Genomic DNA, 22,342 nt, shown 5'->3' on the forward strand with positions numbered 1-22,342 from the left:
TTTTAAGATGGTATAAGCAAGAAAAAGCAGGTTTTTGGCATGATATTAATATAATAACTTCAAAAACCACTAAAATGCAAAATGCAAATGTAAAATTTATGCGGGAAACTTAAATTATGAAAGTCACTTTACTTACCGACTAATCGACTAGATTTTAATTGTAACATATAGCACGTAGTATTTAAATTTTTGGGAACACTTTTGTAAAACAACACGAATACATTCACTGATATGAGCGTCAGAATTGACAAACGTCAAAATTCAAACCGTGCTGTAAAATATCCGAAAAACTCCGATTCCCCCAAATCCGTGCCGTAAAATCCCGAAAATTTCCGAAGTGGCTCGGATCCGTGGGAAACGAAACTGATATATAAGCGATTATTCCCGGTGTGTAATTAGATAATTTACAGAAGGGAATGGAAAATACTAAAATAAGTGCGGTAAACGGCATTTGACTTACGAGTTTATTTGGCACGAGCGGAACGGGAGTAGAAAAACTTTTTTCTACTCCCGTCTGTAAAGTACCTAATTACGCACCGATCTAGCGTGCGGAAGCGTCACTTTACCACGTCACTTCGTTTCCCATGGATCGGAGCCACTCGGATATTTCCCACGCTTTGAAGTTTGACGTTTATCAATTCTGACGGTCATGTGAGTGAATGTATTCTTGTTGTTTTGCGAAAATATACCCAAAAACTAACCGTCCTAGACAAAGTATAGTATGCAACACGTTCGATAAACTTTTTAAGTCACTCGTTTATTAAACACTGGCTCCGCTGGTGTCAAATGCCGTTTACCGCACTTGTTGCATAATATACTATATTCGCCCCCCAGAGATTTCTATTCCGTAAAAATGTCTCAGGAACCGTAATCTTAAAATTTTGGAATTAAAATAAAACAGGTAGGTAGAATTCTATGTTGCCACACTTCTCAACAACATTTCCACCAATGAGCGTAGGAATTTTTATCCTACTCTCGGTTGTATAAAATGATTTTGATAGTCAATTGACCAAAAAAAACGTATATCGCTTAAACTCATTAAACTCGGTAATCTTGTTTTGCTTTATTATTTGACACTTGACATTGATACAGCTTTTCGAGCTGGCAAGTCTAGTGAAAAATAAAGATCTCACGCAAAATACCTTTTATTGGGCGATACGAAGAAAAAAATTGCACACAAGGCATTATCTACGGGAGGAAAAGTCCAAAAAACAAAGTTTTTGTCTGCTTTATTGAGAATCTGTGAAAGTTAAGTGTAGCTTTTTTTTCAGTTTTTTGTTTTTCGTCTCATGTGTTCTTAGTTTATTATTTATGTTTTTTTTGTTTTTACTGTTTTATTGTTTTTTATGAAGCCCAAAGCTAAGCGAAGATAACGCATCGCTGACATCTCATCGAAAGCGATTATCATATTGTAAAATTGTTCTTAATTATTCCAGTCTTTGTATCGGCTTTCTGTGTAATAAATGTTTTTGAAAACGCTTCTCCGAATTTTGAACATTTAAGTGGCGCAGTCGGAACGGATTTTCTCAGTGCAGTAGTGGTGGACAATTAACCAGAATCTTCTGGGAGTTTCTGAAAAATCACCAATCGTGGAAAGTTCGAAACTTTTGGACGTTCGCTACGTGGATTTTCAAATCCTTCAGCAAGCAGAACCAGCAGCAAGGGAAGCAGAACGACAATCTACAAAGGTACAACCCGTATGTAACGAGTTGGAAAATTGAGCCAGAAAGGAGACGGAGAAATACGAAACCGTAAGTGCCATCTTCTTTTGCTCCTCCGATACCTCTGTATAAAGTCACTTGAAGGGATAGTTTAGGGCTCACATTTCACGCGATTAGGTTAAGAAAATGAGAAAGAAAATCAAATACCACAATTTAAAAGCATTTTATCTTCTTATCAAATTTTGGGACTCAGCTAAATTTTGTTGACTCGAAAGTGATCTTTGCAGTCCATGTACCAATTTTATGATCCGAACTATTTTCCTTTTACCATATTTTCCCACTAATCCAAAATCAATCAATTTTTATACCCGAATACAGAAGAAGAGACAATTCATCGAAGAAATATGTCCCGTCATCGAAGAAATCTACTTTTGTAAAGACGAAACTCGCCCCGAGATGTATGCGTTGAGACATTATTTGATGACATCGGAAAGGAAAACTGCCCCATTACGAAAATGAACCTGCCAGAAGCAATTATCACTCAAAATATAGTTCTGTATGTTGTATGATGATTCCGAGTAATTAACAGTAATTTTATGCAAACAAATTTTAGGAAAAAGGCAGGAATTATAGAAGATTTCTTTAACGGATCGCTTAATGGGGAAATGTATTTACAATTTCTCGAAGAGGAACTACCCCCTTTGCTGAAAGAGGTACCCTTGCAGTGAGGATAAAACGTGTGGTTATTGCAGAGTTTTATCCGATGGACTACTTTAAGTTTTTAGTGTTTGAAACGACTAAAACAGATATCAATAATACAGATTTGAGTAAAAGGTACAGTCCATTCCTGTTCTTCTGTATTTTTAAATAGCAATTGAACCAGATGTGTCGGGCTTGGTAAACTCATGCCTAATTCTTGTATTGAATTTTGTGATTTTTATGTTAGGTCAATTTTTACCGGGTTTCATCTATTCTGTGATAACATTATAGAGAGCGCTTTTGACATAGTAGGCCTCAAGAGAAGCTTAATTGCTCGATTGTCTGAATTTGAATATATCGTATTTCGTTGTGAATTTAATATTGATCTTATGGCGATTAATAGTCCTGTCTCACAATTATTTAATTCTCTACAAGCCACAAGAGTAACATCGCCATTTTACTTACAGGAATTGCACATACAAATGGTTGATTTTTTCAGCACAAAAGTCTTGCATTTGTTTGGAAAGCATTCAACCAATAAGCTTACCATGGCTTACTGAAAATTTAAAAATGGTGATGAAACTTCGAAATGACAAAGTTCAAGAAACACAAAACTGAAATTTCCAAGGATGAATATGGAACCCTTCGATATTTGGTAAACGTGGCTGTAAATTCAGAAAAGAAAGCTCACCTCAGTTTTACATATGAAACAATTTTTGGAAAACTCTGAAATATTAGTAGTTGATGTATTGAAGTTTCGCAGTTGGTTTTCTCTTTATATACCTTAGACTTTTTGAAATGAATTAAAGACTGTTCAATGCTGACGCTGACGGTACGTAAATTACTAATTTTCTTCAAACTGTACTGTGATTAGTAAAACTTCCACTGCTGTGAGATTATTACTTAATAACTCTAAAACGAAGTTTGTCATTTTTGGACGAGAGAATTTCAAAATAAAACTAGATATGAGTGATGTTAGTCGTATTAAAGTTGTGAAAAAATAGGGTAAAGCCTTGATTATGAACTGAACATTTGATACATACATAAAGATGTGCTAGACAATTAAAACTTTGCGATACCATTGTACTCTCACAGAAGGGAAAAAGTGCGAAATTCTTATTGGTGAAATTGCAGATTCGAAATAGTTCAAAGTCCAAGAAAAGTTTTAACCGTTGGAAATAGATATTGCATTATTATTATTTCTTCTACGGCTAATATTTTATTGTATATTTAGATTTGAATTAAATAGAAGTTTTAAAAAATGTGAAAAAAACAGGCGAAAATTCAAAAATGCATTAGAAGTTACAAGTACAAAAAATAACTGAATGTCTCTGCGTGCAGCGTCTCCAATAATTGGAAACAAAGAGGAAAATTCAAAAAAACGCTGCCCGCATATTGATTGTACTAAAAATAATACCAGCAATACGTATGTGGGGGTGCGTAGGTGGATGTGCACATTCCCTTCTAAAAAACTCTATTCGAATGTCGATTAATGAAAAACTGAATTTGCATGGGTCTATTTTTATTAGGGATTTCTGCTTCCACAACAGAAACGAAATGATTTGCAATTTTTTTTTGTCATTTAAATCAATGTTATCAAATCTATGAATATAATAAAACCCATCAGAACTTCAGTTGAACAACTACTTCCATTTTGGTGGGTTTTTGGTTAATTGTTGAAATAGTCATGAAATTTTTCATAACTCGAAACAACCATAGAAAAATATTTCTTTTTCCGAAATTTCTTTATGCGGAAATGGTAACTGTAGTTCCTGATTTAAATGTGAATTTGCGTGGGCGTCGTTCTATTTGTATTAGAGATTTTTGCTGTCGCAATATAAAATCGTTTGTACTTTATTTTAATATAGTATTTGTTTTTGATTTTAGTGATGTTTGGTTATTCAAATCAATCAAAATTATAAAAATTTTTGATTCTTTTTAGATTTTAAGGCTAATGAAAATTGAATTTAAGAAAAAAACTGTAAAATTAAAATTACGCCATATATTTATTGCAGATTAAAATTTTCAGAAAAATATATATGGATTTTTCTCTGACAGTGGAACTCGTACAAAAAAAAAATTAATGGGTAGTTTCCATAACAAATACAAAAATTGAACATTAAACATTTAAAAATCAAAACGTCAATGAGAAATGCTTGAAATTTCTGTTATACTCATAACGTGCAGTGTACTTTCCTGCGGTGTGACGCCACACCCGCTGCCGTGAACTTTGCTTTGTTTGAATGGGCTCGGCGGAGATTGCAACTATTTACTGTAAAATAATTATTGTGATTTAAAGATTCATATTTGGTACAATACGTTTTCATATATAAACACATATTAATAAAAAAAAATGGGCACGTTCCCTATTATGAAGGTGGCTTTAAGATTTTTCATGTCCCTTTATTTTCAAACTTCAATGCGTTAGAAGGGAAGCAATATAGAACATTTAGAGCTTTTTCAATCTGATAAGAGCCATTTGATTTTAAATCTAAATTTTATTGCGTGTATATGACCTTCTATTTTAAACAATAAACTACCCTCTCAAATTTTTCTTCGCATTACAAATTAGTTGCTACTTTTAGATAAAAGCGGCAACACTGCGACACTGAAATTTAATCATATGCCTCCATCCGGTCTTGCTAAAACGTCTAAACGTCGCGTCGACCCGAAAGCATACAAAACGGTTAAATTTCGCTTCCCCGCGGCGACTCCAAGCACGCGTCAACCTCTATCAGCGCGGTGATAGAAGAATCGAAATCTTCGGAATACGAAAAACCGCGCAAACTTCCCCGGTTTTGCCCCGCAACGATCGATATTCGCAACAGTTGACCCATCTGAACAGACGGTGGCGCCATCTAGTGGCGGACAACGCCGTTCCCGTCCCGCGATAATTTTCTAACCTCGCAAACCTTAAAACAGCCACTCGAATTGACAATCGAGGGGGCCTAGAAACGACGGACTGACTCCTTAACAATAATTTTCGGGTAGAATTAGTGAGACGTTAAGTGATAAATATCGACGGCGTTTGCGAATTAACCGATTTTCGTCGATAACGAATCCGGGTTCCCGACTGCCCTTGACCGGAAAATCGTCAAGGCGTCCGGTTTCATTTCGCGTTAACGCGCTTCCTTCTGTCGACCGCCGAACGTGGCAGACTTTACCCTATTCTAAAATAAACGCGGTTGTGATCGAAAAAGCAATATTTTTAACGGACGTGACAATCAATTTTTAAAAGTAGACGTTAGCGCGAATTCGATAACGAAACTGAAGCACTTTCGACCTCGGCGGAGAGTTATAGGTAAGTTTACAACTCGCGGGAAACTGTTTATTGTCATTAATTACAGAGATGGACACGGCGTCACTTAAACTTCACCATAAAATATTTTTAAAGACGTCCGCTTTTCCAAAAATTCTTGATTTGCATGCTCATACTTAACTACTAACCAAAGATTCAGTGATCTCGAACTTTTTCCTACTGTTTTATTGGAGATTGAGGCATTTACGTTCTTTCATTAGTTTTATTTTCGGACATAATTCGTACGGAGCTATTTGACTGTGATCCTTTCAGTATGTCCGTATTTATGCACCTGATTCTCGAGCTTTGACCATGCGAGGCTGTTTTCATTGGATGATTCAAATTGTAAGGTAAATTGTCTTTTGTGTCTATCGATTAGCAACATTCTTCTTCTTGTATTTTTATGTCTTCTACATAGTTCTTCGATTTTAAGGCTATAGATTATGTTCGCGGTAGATAAACTAACCAAAACTAACCAAAACAGATGAATATTTATTAGAATCTTACAATTAAACATTTTTTGAAGGTTCCTGTGGAGATTATAGTGGAACCTAATGACAATTTTGGGAGACGAACTACCTCGGCAAATAAAAAACTAATTCATCGGATTCTAAACAAATTGTTTTGAATTTTAGAATTTTATAAGAAATTCAGAATGTGAAGCAGGAGCAGCAATAATAACAAGTGACATGACCAAAGTTCCGAAGTCATCTGTAATAAAAATTGTTGCAAACGGAATAATCAAGAGGAAAGTGAGAGAAGATGCTGGTACTTCGCGAGTTTTTAAAGAGCAAGACGCAGATGTAATCAGTCCTATAATATACGACGCTTATAAAGTGAAGTGAAGTGAAGTGAGTGAAGAGTCGTTGCGTACTTTTTTGAAGAAAATGGATTTTCAGTTTCACACAATTAATAAACGTCAAGTGCTAATGGAATCTCAAAGAATTTCGCAATGAAGGGTGGATTATTTGAATTTCGATACCAAAATAGGCCAATAGACTGGAAGTGGTTCGACACTCACGACACAGTAAAAAAAGGATGGCGTTATAACAGTAACAAGTGTGTACTAGACGTGTCGCCTCCACATAGAAAACGCATAATAATTCTTCATGCTGGGTCCAAAAATGGTTTTGTGGAAGATGCCTCATTTTTGCCTGCCAAAAACGTCAAAAGATTCAATTGTGGATTACAATGAAAAAATGACCCCAGAAATATTTCAGTGCTGGTTTGAAAATAAACTGTTGCCAAAACTATCGTCAAATACTGTTACTGTGTTGGATAATGCCTCCTATCATTCAGCTCAAACTAGAAAAATTCCAAATAAAGAAGGAACTAAAGAATTTCTGTACGACAATGATTTATATTTTGAAGAGAGCCAGACGAAAAAACTACTTCTGGAATTGTTAAAAATAAAACATTTTAATAGAGACTACAAAATCGATTCGACAACACAACAAAACGGTCATGAAATCTTGAGATTACCCCTGTATATTTAACCCGATTGAGACGATTTGGTCTGAGTTGAAAGCGCATATAAGAAGACATACTCGATATGCCATTAATTAGACCATTAATAAAAATATGAGATTACAAAAAGAAAAAGTTCTGAGTTAACTAAATTAATAAATAAAGAATACCAAGGTAGTTATTTACTTTGTGTTACTAAATAATGCGCACAAATTTATTTCATGTCATACAAATGACAGTTTTCGTTTTTACGAATGAATCTCATGGTCGAGGGTATTGGTATTCCGGAAAAATTGCTTCAAGACTTAGTATGCAATAATTGTCGTACAACTGGATCTTTCACCATTAACCAGGCATAGCGTGTAATAAGTTCAAATATGAAAAAATCGTTTAATGGGACTTACTATTTGGTCCATCAAAACCACAAAGGGTCCTCGATTAATTTTTAACATGCCCATTGCGACTATCATAAATTGAATCTCCAAAAATTAATTTGTAAAAGTGCATTCTATTTGTTTAGTATTTCTTATTCATTTAACTTGTGGTATCCAACACTCTTATTTGATACTTTTGTTACTATTGTATGAACTGTGATTGTTCTTTTGTTAGATTGTTTACGGTGTAATGTGTGCCAAATTAATAGTCCAAATATTTTTTTCAGCGTATATTAAAATCAATATATTCTGATAATATAACAACGTTGGGTTGTTGCCAGCCTGATAGTAATAGTACTAACTCATTTATTAAAATAGTTAAAATGCATCACAACTACTTAGTTCAAAGATTGAACTTCGCTAAATAAGCGCTTTAATTTCACCAAACAGGGTAAGCATCTAAGGTTATACTAAACAAACTTTTAGTCACGTCATCACCCATGTGACCAATATTTTACTTTAATCCGGACATTTTGAATATTAAACATGTTCACATTTGTTACTTACAATATGAACAATGTTTCATTTTGCAGATATTTATTAAAAACTCAGTATCGCTAAATAAATATTACTAATTATTATTATAATGTATATTTGAACACTTGTAAAATATTTAAAATATGTCAGTAAGGAAGGAATCTCTGAATCACTAGAGTCTTCGTCAACATAAGTGAAAGACTCTAATTTTCGTTCATTACTTCCCTGAACCAACTTGAACCAACACAGAAGGTTTCCCTGATTAATTAAAGACTTTAAAAAGAGCATTTCATTCGCACTTCCAATACAACTCATTAATAATTTTCTTTTGCTATCAATTTTTTTTTGGTTCCCTATTAATAGTACCATTTTAGAAAATCTAAGTGTCGTCCAAGAAGTCAAACTGCCACAAATCCTTCTGTTTTTGTTGTAGATATGAACTCAACAATTATATGCCTTTAGCAGCAGTATCAGGAAAGTCCATGAGTTCATTTATATCTTTTAACGGTCTATTCAATGACACGTGACTGCCATCAACTAATTGTTTGTTTGGTTTTTCATTGCTCCCATATCTTAGATGTTGTCCTACAGGAACCACCATAGCCGAATATCACACTTCGAAATGCATCGTTTCCTGAAAGGCGATTTCAAAACTTGGTGATTTTTGACTCCCTTCGAAATGGCACGATTAGTGAACTCCCTAACATCATTATTTTTCCTGTTTTGATAAGCATCATCGTCATCGAAGAGGTGACCAAAATTGTATTTGCTATGGACAGGAATCCGAAAAATAAGCACCTCTTAAGGACGTGCTCCGACTGCGGTTAAGGCCGCTTACAAAAGTGAAGTGAAAAGCTTTTCTGCAAGGTAATCTTCTCTACGTTCCACGTATACGTCAGAAAATCAAAAGGGCGTTCGGTGCCTTTCCGCACGTCTAATTGCGATTTTCGGAAGGGCAAAGCGGAACTCAAACGACAAAACTTCAGGTCGCGAAATCTTTCATCCGCGGAGAATGCTCTTTTTATTTGTTCCGTTGGCGGATCTTAAAACGTACCTTTGTCGCAAATGTACGTTCGAATACGGACGTTGAAAATAAATAATAAATAAAGCGGGCTTTAAGTCGTGTGCAGCGCTGCGTGCACAATAACAGTGGCGAGGGATCTCGAATGCGCGCCCCTAACAGTGATAAGAAATTCCCGAGGTTTAGGGATTCGTTCAAATGTGTTTAATATTCGAGACAACGTACGAAAGGTTCTATTATAGACGCGGACTTTGCTAACACAGGTCTGCAAAATTAACCTTTTTGACAGATATTTTTATTTTGAAAACTGATTTTATAGAAGGATTTTTGCAAATATTAAAAAAAAAAAGATATATATAAAAAAATATTTTTTTGTTCTGTAAAAACGCGAAAAGAGGTGAATAAAAAACTTTTCTCAAACTTTTTTCAGTGAAATCTTCGTCTTATTGCCAGAAAGCTGCGTTGTCCGGACATTCGGCCGTGTGTTTTTAAGGGCATATCCCGTTTTAACATCTACCAGTAGTCTTATCATAGATGAAACCAACATCATACAATCCCGAGGAAGGTTATCCACTATGCGCATGCGCCAGTCAATTCAGTTTCAGTCAAGCTCTGAAGAAGCCAACAGGATCATTGGCGAAACGTTAGCTAGTTTGAGTCAACAAAAACCAACGCAGGAGGAATCCAGATCCAGATAGAGTGTCTTTTACACCAAAACTAGCGCGGTATTCATTATTAACAAAAGAAGTTATAGCTTGCCTTTGCTTTACTACGACTTAACTACCACAGATATAACAGAAGTTATTTTGATTGTTCACACAATGTCTTCTTTCCATATTTATATGTTCTGCAACAATAGAAACATCATCAACATCGAAGATAACAACCTGAGCATAAACAGATTACAACGCTATATTGACGTTTCTGCGCTCTCTGCTGCTTTGCAGAAAAATCTAATATTATTCAGTGTTGCCAATTCACATTTAATTTCATAAAAATCAGTTCATTTAAAAATCATGCCTAACATGAAAGGAACATATTCACGTCATTAATTAAATAACATTTTTAAGATATGGAGCGCTATAAAAAAATTACGTGATCGAGCAAAAATATTGCGTTTTTTAAAAAAAGGTCCCTCAAAAATATGCAAATAAGCATACAGTTTTCAAACATCAAAATCACTGTAGATCGGTGTAATTAGAATAGGTCTTGCATTTGAATAAGTGACGCTATTTTCGAATTATGATAGTTTTCCCGTTATTAGAATGAAAGAGAGGGTAAATAATGATAAGCAATTCAAAGTTGAACTCTAGTATTAAATAATTTAAAAAAAATAGTGCCTTGTCCGGACAGCGAGGTGACAGTTCGCATCTGGAACTAAAAGGAAAGTATGTAGGCAAAGAGGTGTTAACTATTTTTGTCCTTATATTGATATTATTTTAAATAATAACTAACGTTTCCATTTATTCAGATAATAGTGATCGTTAAAACTACTAAGTTAAATATGTGTGCAGTAGTTGGGACTGCTGATTGCTGGCGTCTTCGTTGGTGTTCCTCGTTTAATGTCCGTTGTGTAAATTATTTTTGTGTTCCTGAATTTCCCATTGAAACGGAACTTGATATATGCCGATTATTTTTAGGAAAATCCATCGGCGTTAATCATTTGTGGTTAATCGAAAATTTACCGTTTTTCAATTATTGCTATCAGTGATTTGGGATTTGGACGTATCATTATTTCTTTAAATCCGAAAGCCGGAACCTTTTAAATGAGGTGTTGAGGTTTTTGTTGTTTACCAGATTCCTGATAACCTTGTATTGTGCTGTATAGCTTTCGGGTCCTTCACAGAAGTGACCTAATTGCTCCTCGTTTGGTGATTTGGGAATGGTTTCGTAAAGAGTACAGGAGAAAATTCGAGGAAACGGTGTTTCTGCAAGGACCAAAGAATCATTGAGCAGTCCATCCAGTTGAAGTAAACATTCTACCGCTAATTAGAGATAACAAGGACCAGCAATGAAGGCGTCTCACACTAGCAACCAACGTTCACAGTCCATCGACCAGTGGTCTAATTCGAAATGGAATATGTGGAAGAATAAACAGCACGAGATACATCGATAATGTCGGTTGTCAAAATTTCAATCCTTTCAGTTAAATCAAATTAATAGATTTGTGAATTTTCAGACAATATAACCACAGTTTTTCGAAAAGTTAAGTCAAACTTAACATTTCCGGACACCAATTCATAGTATAGGATAGAATTGGCAGAGGGGGTGGTGTTGTAAAGACGCAATATCGGGTAGAATTGTTAAATTTTGATACTGAAACTGAAATATTTATTATTCAAGCTATGTTTTTTGACGAAACCTGAAACTCTCTCACAACGCGGTTTACGATACTGCTGAAATAAAATTATCCCATCTTTAACGGTTTTTCATTTATCTCCAATAATTTACCCACAAAAACGGAAATTTTTATCATGTTTTATATTTTTTGGCCATAAACGACACAACCCTGTATATGATACAATCATTGTTCGAAGTAGAGGTTAAAGCCCGTTATAGCCGTGGATTTTCCACACGTCCTGGTTCAAGATTTTTTTGAAAATATTAAATCGTTTTCGAGAAAATAAGTTTTTTGTGCGGTGCGCCGTAATAATCAATGAAGTCATCGCGTCTTGACAGCCCCCAAAATAAAGATTTCAATATGGATTTTTTCAAATGTCTCTATCAGCGTACCTGATAGACGATAACCGCAAATACAAAAATTGTAGCTCTTGATACGCCATTTTTTTTTACAATTTTTGATTTGCGGCTAATAATTTACTCTGTAAAAGAACAATTTTCTAGATGTTTTAGATTTTAACCTATAATTTGAAAACCCTGTATATAATCGAAAAAGTGCCAGAAATAAATGTTATTGCACTGGATCTTCTGCGTCTTTTTTGGTCGCGTAAACAGTTTTTGAAAAATGTTTTTTGTAGACCCTTACAGAATACAATACTTCCCAACCCCCCAGCCCCCTCCATTTTCAATAGGTTCCATCACAGGGCAAAGCTGCACATATGTGCCAAATATGAAGTCGATTGCTTCAAATTTCGAACACTTATTGTGTTTCATAGCAAGGTCCAAAAAACAGTCGAGAATCGCGAAAAAAGATGGATACCGGCTTCGGATCAGGGCCATTTCTTATAAGCTTATGTGCCTCATGAAGGGTTAAAAAGGAGGCATATTTCAATTTTGTAGCTCCAACGGTTCGAAGGTTATTCAGAAAAAACCAGAAGACAAGAACGGAGAACGGACAAACAGACAAAAAATATAAAAAAAAAATTCCCCGGTGATCATTTCTGTACCAACGGCGATCCCATTGGACCTACCGTTACCAAGATATAAAATTTTTATACGAGCGCAGATACTTTCGAAAAATTCAATTTTCGAAAGCAACAAGTGCAACTCATATATTTGTTTGTTGATACAAACTAACTTGATGGAGACTTATTTGACATAGTTTCTTGCTTCTAAAACTGCCTTACTTTTTATCGTTTAAATGAAGTGTCTCAAATGATTTTTATTTTAACTTTTATTACTCTTAATGAGATTGCCGATATTTACTTGAAATATATTTCTCATGAAATGTAAGTGAAAGAAGAAACTAAAAGAAAACTGAAAAAATGCTATGCGTACGGAGACTATTTTGACCGACTATATCTGTGGATGTTAGACAAAGTTGCATACCGTGTAAATACAGAATACAACTTCCGTTTCTTAAATATATCCTTGATTATTGTGCTTAAGTACTAAATTTTATGTTTGGTTGCATTCTAAAATCAAAACCAAGTTACTTTTTTATTTATTGTGCACGCTCACAGACTAAAATCCGATATTCAATCAAACCCCTTTCTTTTTTAACAGCCGATTTAACGGAGGAAGTTTGAATGATACGAATATACGAATATAAGGGGTGTTTTTTTTCGATGTATAGAACTTTAAGTTGCAATAAAACAACGATGGATTATTCGATCGACATGAATTTTATTTATCCGAAAGATAATCTTGTGGCATTACATTTTAAATATGATTTCTGGCATAGACCGCCACGGCTGGCGCGGATGTAGTCCAATCTGGACGTCCAATTTTCGATTACTTTTTCCAACATTTGTGGCCGTATATCGGCAATAACACGGCGAATGTTGTCTTCCAAATGGTCAAGCGTTTGTGGCTTATCCGCATAGACCAATGACTTTACATAGCTACACAGAAAATAGTCTAGCGGTGTTAAATCACAAGATCTTGGAGGCCAATTCACAGGTCCAAAACGTGACCGCCTAACCAAACGTGGCTTTCAATAAATCGATTGTGGCACGAGTTGTGTGAAATGTTGCGCCGTCTTGTTGAAAGCACATCTCCTGGACATCATGGTTATTCAATTCAGGAATGAAAGAGCTAACCATAGCTCTATACCGATCACCATTGACTGTAACGTTTTGGCCATCATCGTTTTTGAAGAAGTACGGACCAATGATTCCACCAGCCCATAAAGCGCACCAAACAGGCAGTTTTTCTGGATGTAACGGTGTTTCGACATACACTTGAGGATTAGCTTCTCTCCAAATGCGTTACTTTTGTTTGTTCACGTAGCCATTCAACCAGAAGTTCGCTTCATCGCCAAACAAAATTCTCTTATGAAAATCGGGAACAACGGCAATCTCGTTTACTTGATGATCATTTGGCTTCAATTCTTGCACGAGTTGGATTTTGTAAGCACGTAAACCAAGATCCTTCCGCAAAATCTTCCATAAAGTGGATGGACACAGATCCAATTCCTGTGCTCGATGGCGGATGGACTCATTCGGGTCTTCCTCAATGCTACGCTCTGCAGCAGCAATAGCTTCTTCTGCACGCACCGTACGGCGTCCCTGGGGATGCGAGTGATCAATAAGAGTAAACGTGGTGCAAAAACGTTCCATGGTTAATCGAATTAACTGCTCTGATGGACGATTTAGTCTACGGACGTAGTGCGCGATACGTATTCCGCACAGAACCATTATTTTCGACATAATATTGCACTATTGGAAAGCGTTGTTCAGGCGTCAGTCTATTCGTGATGAATTGCCAAAACAAACTGAGCATAAATCACTTGACAGCTGTTAGATCGGTAGCCATCTTGAACAGTAATGCCAACTTAAAGTTCTGTGCATCGAAAAAAAAACACCCATTATATACGAAATAACTTAAGCTATTTATTTGCTTAACACAGCTTTATTCTTATAATAACAATTATTATTGTTCATATTATCTTCAACTACCATGGCAATTAATTCAGATAACAGTCATTCTCGGAACATGCAGTTGCCAGATTTAAATCGTCCACCAAAACAAACGCGACGCGTCTAGTAAGCACAAGTACACAAAAGGGGACAAAGTCAAAAGCAACCACAACGATGCAAAGTCACCCATCCCGTTCGAAATATGCCCGAGCGATATTTATCCGCAACTGGAAATTGTGCAGATGATGAAAGCGCCGGATGTTGTTCTAATGAGAGTTGCAAAACGTTTGTGTTTAAATTGGTTCAGTTAATTAAAGGCTTATTTGCGAGACGTCGCTTCCGGAAGCAGAGATAGGGGTCGTTTTGATTTTAACGACGAGTGCCTTTGTCGCGACTTCTATTTGGAAATATCTGCGGGAAGATGGTTGGAGATGCGAAAATAACGACGAATAAGATGCTTATTAGTTCTTTAAGCAGCCAATCTTCAGTTATTGCATTAAATATGATAAAAATTAGAAAATTTTTGTAGTTTAGGGAATAAAACAAACACCAACAAAAAACATTTTGACAATGACAACACGAAAATTTGTGACAGTAACAACATTTTTATTTGTGATTTTTATACACTTTTCTTCTCGTTGAGTCTCCCAACCGAAGTTGGATATTATCATGGCTATCCTAATCTTGTTACTTTCCAGAAATCGATGAAATCGAATTTTTCGAAAGTATACGCGCTTGGCAACGAAACTTATATCTCGGCAACGGTCCTAGGGGACCTGGTACAGAAATGATCAGCGTCGAGAAAAAAACTTTTTTTTTTGTTCTCCGTTCTGCGTTTCTCTGTGGACCTGCCATTAATTGGCTACATCTTTTGAACGGTTTGCTACCCGGCTTTCAAATTTGGCTTCTTTGAAGCCGTGCATAAGCTGCACAAATCAGTAAAAAATGAGTCCGCTCAAACCACGGCGTCCATCTTTTTTTTTTTTAGATTTTCGTCTGTTTTTTTGGACTTTGCGATGAAACACGATAAGTGTCCGAAATTTGAATCCATCCACTTGGAATTTTACATATATTTAGAATTTAGCTCTGTAACGAAGCCTATTGAAACTGGGGGTCGAGAAGTATTTTTATCGAGGGTATCGAAAAAAAAATCATTTTTCCAAGACGGTATGTACTATCGAAAAAATTCTTTAACTAGACGACGCCCAAAATCCGGGCCAATGATTTGATGATGATTTGATGTACAGGGAGCGTCGGTAATTTAGAAAAAACTGATGATTGGTCTCGATTTGTAATGATTATTGACCATAACAAAAAGGCTTTGATTCTGTTGCCAGCTTTTTTTACATAGCTATATAGCCCGTATGGACAGCTAACACTTTTGTAATTAAAGTTTTCACATACTGTACAGGGCGTTAATTGTATTTCATGCTATACTGAAAAACGTCCTAAGTGACCCAAATATGTAGCCAACGATTTTAATTTTTTTAAGGAAGTAAAAGGCCGTATCCACATCTAAACCGTAGAATTTTAGCGTAATCAAGTATCACCAAATATTTTTAAAAAAAAAATTAAAAATTTTCCTTGAATAATTTGGCTTTCACAAAAACTATTCAATCGATCGGCAAAATTTTAGAATCAGGAAATGCAGGAGATCCGACGCTATGACTTTTAGTTCAGACATTTTTTCGATTATATACAAGGTGTTTTAGTTATGGACAAAAATCTAAAAGGCCATGAAAATCGTTCTTTTCGTTATTAAATTCTTAGCCGTAACTTAAAATTCGAGAAAAATATGGAAAATTGGTTTAAACAGTGTAATAAGCTACATCGAGAGCTACAATTTTTGTATTTACGGGTTTCGTCTATCACATACGCCGTTCGAGATATCGCCCTAAATCGAGACGCGATGACGTCATTGATTATTACCGCGTACTGCATGGTTTCAGAAAACAAGTATTTTCTTGAAAACCACTTACTCTATTGGAAAAAATCATACACCAGGAAACGTGGGAGATCCAGGGCTATCACCCTTATTTCGAACATTATTTGAATTATATACAGGGTGCGTCGAATATCGATCGAAATCGATAAATGAAAAACTGCGAAAGATGCTATAATTTGATTTGAACAGTATGGTTGTCGTTAGAGAGTTTCAGGTTTCATGATTCCGTTAAGTTTTTGAGCCAAGAAGTTGTTCTTCTCCCTTGACTCCTTCTGCCCTTGATCTTTGCTTCCATAATGTTCTGTAGCATCGCATATATATCCCAATTTCCTTCTTTTTTTTTACAGCTACGCGCTTTAAACTACCCAGCTACAATCTTGAAATCGATTCTTTTCGAAAGTATACGCGCTACTCACTAGACTCCAGATCTCGAGAACGGTGCGTTCTACAGCGTAGCCGTTGGTACAGATGGAATCAGCGTCGAAAAAAAATGTTTTTTTTTGTCCGTTCTCCATTCTCTGTTCCTAGACTATTACGACGATAATTTCCGAACAGTTTGAGGTAAACGCTTCAAATTTTGCTCGTTTTTAACAGTCCACGGGATGCATAAGGTATGTGAAAATGAATGCGGTCAAACTTCAGCGTCCATCTTTTTTTTTTCGATTTTCGATATTTTGAATGAAAGACACTTATTTGGCTTGCTTCTCTAACGGAACCTATTAAAGTTGAGGGAGCTAGGGTAGTATCTTTTATTTATCATTGAGAACCAGCCCCATATTTATACAAAATAAATAAACTTGGCAATGAGTCGGAATGGCGGTCTGAACATGGACAAAAAAATACAGTTTGTATTGCTTGGAGGATGTCTAGCGGGTTTTGAGGACGAATATTGTTTCGTCAGCTGAATGCTAATTCGTCCGCATCTCAACAAAGCCTAAAGGCAAACGGGGCACGTATTCAATTTCCAACTCCCAAACAACAATACGTGAAGAAAACTTCTGTAAAAACCGTATACGCCTCGCTCCGGGCTCATAAATACTAATGGAAAAGCGGCATATGCTCATATATGGAAAGGTCCCGAAGTTAAGATGTTGACAGGGTTGCCGCTATTGCACTTTTCTGTTACAAGTAGCCGTCGGGTTTATATAAAACTCAATTAAGAACCCAAACTTAATAGACGGATTTATGTATATTGAGTTTTAACTGTTCCAGCAGGCAGTGGGCTGTAACACTTGACATGTGCGCTGACAACGATGTTACGTCAAACCATATAGCTATAGCTAAAATCGATGGGCCTTAGGTAGCTATGATATTCTCGTAGAGAAAGGAACAATTTTCCGAAGATGTCTCAGGATTTCACTGTCTAAGCTGCCTTTTGTGCCATTTTCTTTTTTAACAGTGATACCCACAACTCCGTTTGGTCGAAAAGTTTCTGTATTGTCAGAATAGACAGAGCCTATATATCAGTAATATGTGTCAAACGCAAATCCTAGGGAAACTCATGTATGTATGTATATATACCATTTTTCCAGCTGTAAAAAATACAATTATTCAAGAACAACATGGTTTTTCTCAAATGTCTCAAAACAACTAAGTTTGTCTGAATTTGTTTCTAGGGCAATTGACAGTAAAAGCCAAGTTATCAAGGTAGACCATCAAATATTCTTGATTAAGCTTGCTGAGGTAGGGGTAGAGGCCGATATGGCTATGCAGTTGACGGATGCAAATCGGAATTTTTTGACATCACATCCTGCGTTTTTTACAATGTATATAATTCAATACTTGAAAATATACACCAAGGTTGAAACATCCAACAAGACTCTTATGGGAAGTGTAATAAGCGAATCGAATAAAATGGCCGGCTTCACAAAAAGAAAACCAATAGATTTTAAAAAACTTTTCTCTTCTTTTCTTGCACCATACTATGTGTTGTTCACAGTAAACTGTCCTTTGCTTCAATCATTTGGAATGCTAATTACAACATCTAAATGGAACTAGTACAAATCCATGATTACAACCTGATTATCTAGCTCTCCAAAACAAAAGAGTGCTAACGACCTGTTAATGTCTCACAAAGTTTCAATGGTCAAGTAGACACTCCTTATCTCTTATCAAAAATTAACCTGAGAATACCAAGGCAGAACTTTTAATAAATTTAAGTATCTTGGAGTAATTGTTGCTGGTCATTTGAGATAATATCGCAAATAAACTTAGGTCACTTACATCAATTTTCAGACTTTTTACAAAAATTAACATTTCACATAAATGGATTTTAAAAATTATTTTTAAACCGATGCAAGACAACTCTATTTTCAAAAAATTACATTTTAAACAAAATTCCTATTAGAAATTATGAAAAACATAGTTACTCAACCAGAAACAGAATTAACCAAGCGACTATCAAACCTAAGGTATCTAAAATAATAGGACAGAGACGTTTTCTTCATTCTCTGCTACAGTTTCACAAAAAATAATAGGATTGCTTAATGGTAGAACACTTTTATTAATTAAAATCGGATTAAAACATTTATTAAAAATGAAATAACTAGAGATGAAATCCATAGTATAATAAATTTATTTATTAATTTTATCCATTTATGCGCTATTTGCTTATGATTCTTTTCTAATTTTATGTATCCATATTTACTACGTAAGCTTACCAGGTTTAAATTAGCAATCTAACATAACAGTTATTATTTATTTATTAGGGACAAAATCCATACTGAATAATTAATAATAATAAGGACGCCAGAGACAGGGATCTTGCGATAGTCTTTGAGTGTTACTTTCCATAATAATTTCCATAAATAATTTTGTAGTGATAGTTGCTAAAGTTTTACTTATGAACCTATATTTTTAGGATACAACGGTAATGCTTTTTTGTTATTTTTTACTGTACGCAACCTAGATTATCAATAAATAAATCAATTAATCCAAAATCTTAATAGTATATTACGCAACAAGGATGGTAAGCGCTTAAAAAGTTTACCAAACGTGTTGCATACTATACTTCTTCTACGACCTTTAGTTTTTGGGTAAATTTTTCCAAAATAACACGAATACATTCACTGACATAACCGTCAGAATTCAAGCCGTGCCGTGGTAAAATCTCCGGAAACATCCGCTTGCTCCCAAATCCGTGCGGTAATATCCCGGAAATGTCCGAAATGACTCGAATCTCTGGGACAAGAAACTGAAGTGGTAAAGTGACGCTTCCCGCAAATTTTTGTTTAGTACTTTTAAATGAATTGTTAAAGGCGACATGCCTATAGTCTTATATTCACTCTGGTATCCAGGCCTGATTAGAACTGATATCCCGTATGAGATAATTGCTGGAGCAGTTAGATGAATCGGTCGTCATTTTATGACTAATTTAATAGAAGTAAAAGTAGTATATACAAGGGGTAGAAAAAATATTTGTAGAATAAGTTGGCAAATTATTAAAATATATGTACATTATAATAGAGTTAGCAACAATATTTGGATCTAAGGTCATAAGTTACGGTACATATTAATTAGAGCTTATAACATGGCCCTTCTTGCGATAATTTTGCCGGCAATTTTGATTTATTACTGTCGTTTTTGCGTATCAATTAATTGTAAATTATTTTGTATTCGTTAGTTAGCTCTTTGTTTGTTTGTCGGTTGCTATTTTTTGTGCGGCTGCAAAATCAAGCGGAACTAATTGCTTGCGTTTGCGTGGGTAACGATTTGTAATCGGTCCGCGGAAAAGTTTTACGCCTAATACTAAACTCGGGAAAACTTAAATTGAACACTTAAAACTTCCGGTTATTAAAGCACGTTGTCAAGTTTAAATTTTAAATGCGAAACGTTTTTGGAATTAATTGGGACGCCGCAGATGGACACCGATAAAGGCAACGATCCTCCGAAGATATTTTAATGGAGTTTGCAACAAAAAAATCCGAATTTATTTCAAGAATGTTTTTTGTGGAAGGGGGGAGGGGAATCGATAATTATATTTCCAGGCCACCATTGATTTCTGTAAGTCGAAGAGGATGATTTTTAATATATTTCAGTTTCTACAAAAAAAAACCTTTATACCCATTCATACATAAAGATTTCTTTCAGATGACTTACATACTTCATATGGCATACTCCTGTACTCTACATATTAGTACTGCTACCCAAACCCTGATCATTCAAAGTTGTTTGGTGATCGGTTCGTTCAGATAGTTCAGCAGCCTGCTCGACAAGTAAGAGTATGAGAATATTTTCTTTGTTCAACTCATAAATACAATTAGAACACAGCCTAGATGGCCAAATATTTTCATATCTCAGATATGAACTTAGGCAAGCAACTGTTGCCTGAACAACAACTCTTGACTGAACAACTTGTGGTGAAGAATTTTCCATGATAAACAAAACCGATTCTCAACTGCATTAGGATGCATGGATCTCTTAAAACATATGTTCCAAACCACATGCAAAAAAGTTAAGGGGATTATTCCTTGTTAAATTTAAAGGAGAGCTTGTTATATAAACGTCGGGTCAAAAACCAACCATCAGGGAATTGCGACGCTACAAATATGGTTTCAAACGAAAACAATAAGATAAAACAATAAAATAACGTTTATAAATAAAATAAAGTTATTTATTTGACACTAGCGGAGCGAAGCGGAGCCAGTGTTTAATAAAGTAACAACACGAATACATTTACTGACATGACCGTCAGAATTGACAAACGTCAAAATTCAAAGCGTGGGAAATATCTTCGAAAACATTCGATTGCTCCCAAACCCGTGCGGAAAAATCCCGGAAATGTCCGAAGTGGCTCGGATTCATGGGAAACGAAACTGACGTGGCAAAGTGATGCTCCCCGCACGCTAGATTGGTGTGTAATTGGGCATTTTACAGCTGGCAGTAGAAAAAAACACATTTTATGCATGTATTTTTTTAAATAAGCTTAGGGTATTGTTATTCACGAAATTTAAAGGAAAACTTAAAATGACATGAAAAAAAGTAAATTTCTGTAGAGAAGTTTGTTAAAAACTTTTTTGTGGTCTGCAATTTTTCGAAAAAAACTTAATAAAACAGTTTCCAAATATGTAAATAAATTGTAAAACATTACTCGTTAAAGAAAAATCAGTAAAATATTGTATTTTGTAATTAGATTTGTCAATTATTTTTTAAACAATTACGTTTTAAAAATAACTTATTAATACAATTTTCTTAAACTAATTATCCTATATATGCGTAAACTATATACAAATGCCTTCTTAAAAAACATTTTATTAAAACAATGTAGCTCAAATAAAAACACAAAAATAAGCAATTTAGATAATAAATTTTTGAGTAAATTTTTACCTTGCAGTTATATTTTGTACTCAAACCAACTGACCAATGTGAAATAAAGCAACAAAACGAAACGGATCAAGAAGTGCCGACAAAATAGTTTTGATCTAATACATTTTTTGTCTCCTTATGCGTTGTTTTAGATTTCTTTTTATTTTAATTTGGATGTGCGGGTTTTATGCGAAATTGCATTAGATAATTCTAAATAGAACTGACAATAAAAAAATATTTTCTTATTTCACTGCATAAGTTTCTAAGTAGTATAATACATTAAAGAAAAATAAAAAAATATGTAGAAAATGTGTTTTTATATTAATTGTATTTTCATTCTATTTTCATTATAAGTTTTCCGTTATATTTAAAGCCAACCGTTCTTTTGGCCCAACGTTTATATAAAAAAACACTTATTATTTTAAACAGGAAATCATCCCCTTAAGTTTTCGCATTGCTGTCAAAACACCCTGCATGCAATAATACCCAATTTGTGATTGTGTTTTTCTCCAACTTCATGTAATTAATTGTTACTTTATAGTTGAAAAAATTAATGGATCAGGAAGTTATTTTTGGGAAGCCGTAAAATGGCTGTGTAATTTCTCAGTTCAAAAATCTAGAGCTAGATACTTCCCAAGATTACTAAAAATTCTTTCTAGCGTTCCTGATGTCCCTGCTTCCTTATACATGATTTGCCAGAATATGTTTCCAAAGATACAGCAATTCCTTTCGAGATCTGAGTTGATTTAGCCGAGTAGTATAAAAATAATAGGAC

General features: G+C 34.9%; 1 protein-coding gene across 1 annotated transcript in view; it reads left to right on the forward strand.

Annotated features, from left to right (window-relative positions):
- Nucleotides 1-2,326: 2,326 nt before the first annotated feature.
- The window catches only part of LOC132706483 (ras-like protein family member 10B), a 143,651-nt gene continuing 123,635 nt past the window's right edge, over nt 2,327-22,342 (forward strand). Inside the window, exons 1-2 of the mRNA XM_060677838.1 lie at nt 2,327-2,374; nt 5,609-5,661. Of these exons, the coding sequence (XP_060533821.1) occupies nt 2,327-2,374; nt 5,609-5,661 (101 nt within the window). The remainder of the gene's footprint in view (nt 2,375-5,608; nt 5,662-22,342) is intronic.

This window comes from Cylas formicarius, unplaced genomic scaffold (assembly GCF_029955315.1).
Source record: "Cylas formicarius isolate icCylForm1 unplaced genomic scaffold, icCylForm1.1 PGA_scaffold_8__14_contigs__length_24414737, whole genome shotgun sequence".
NCBI lineage: Eukaryota > Metazoa > Arthropoda > Insecta > Coleoptera > Brentidae > Cylas > Cylas formicarius.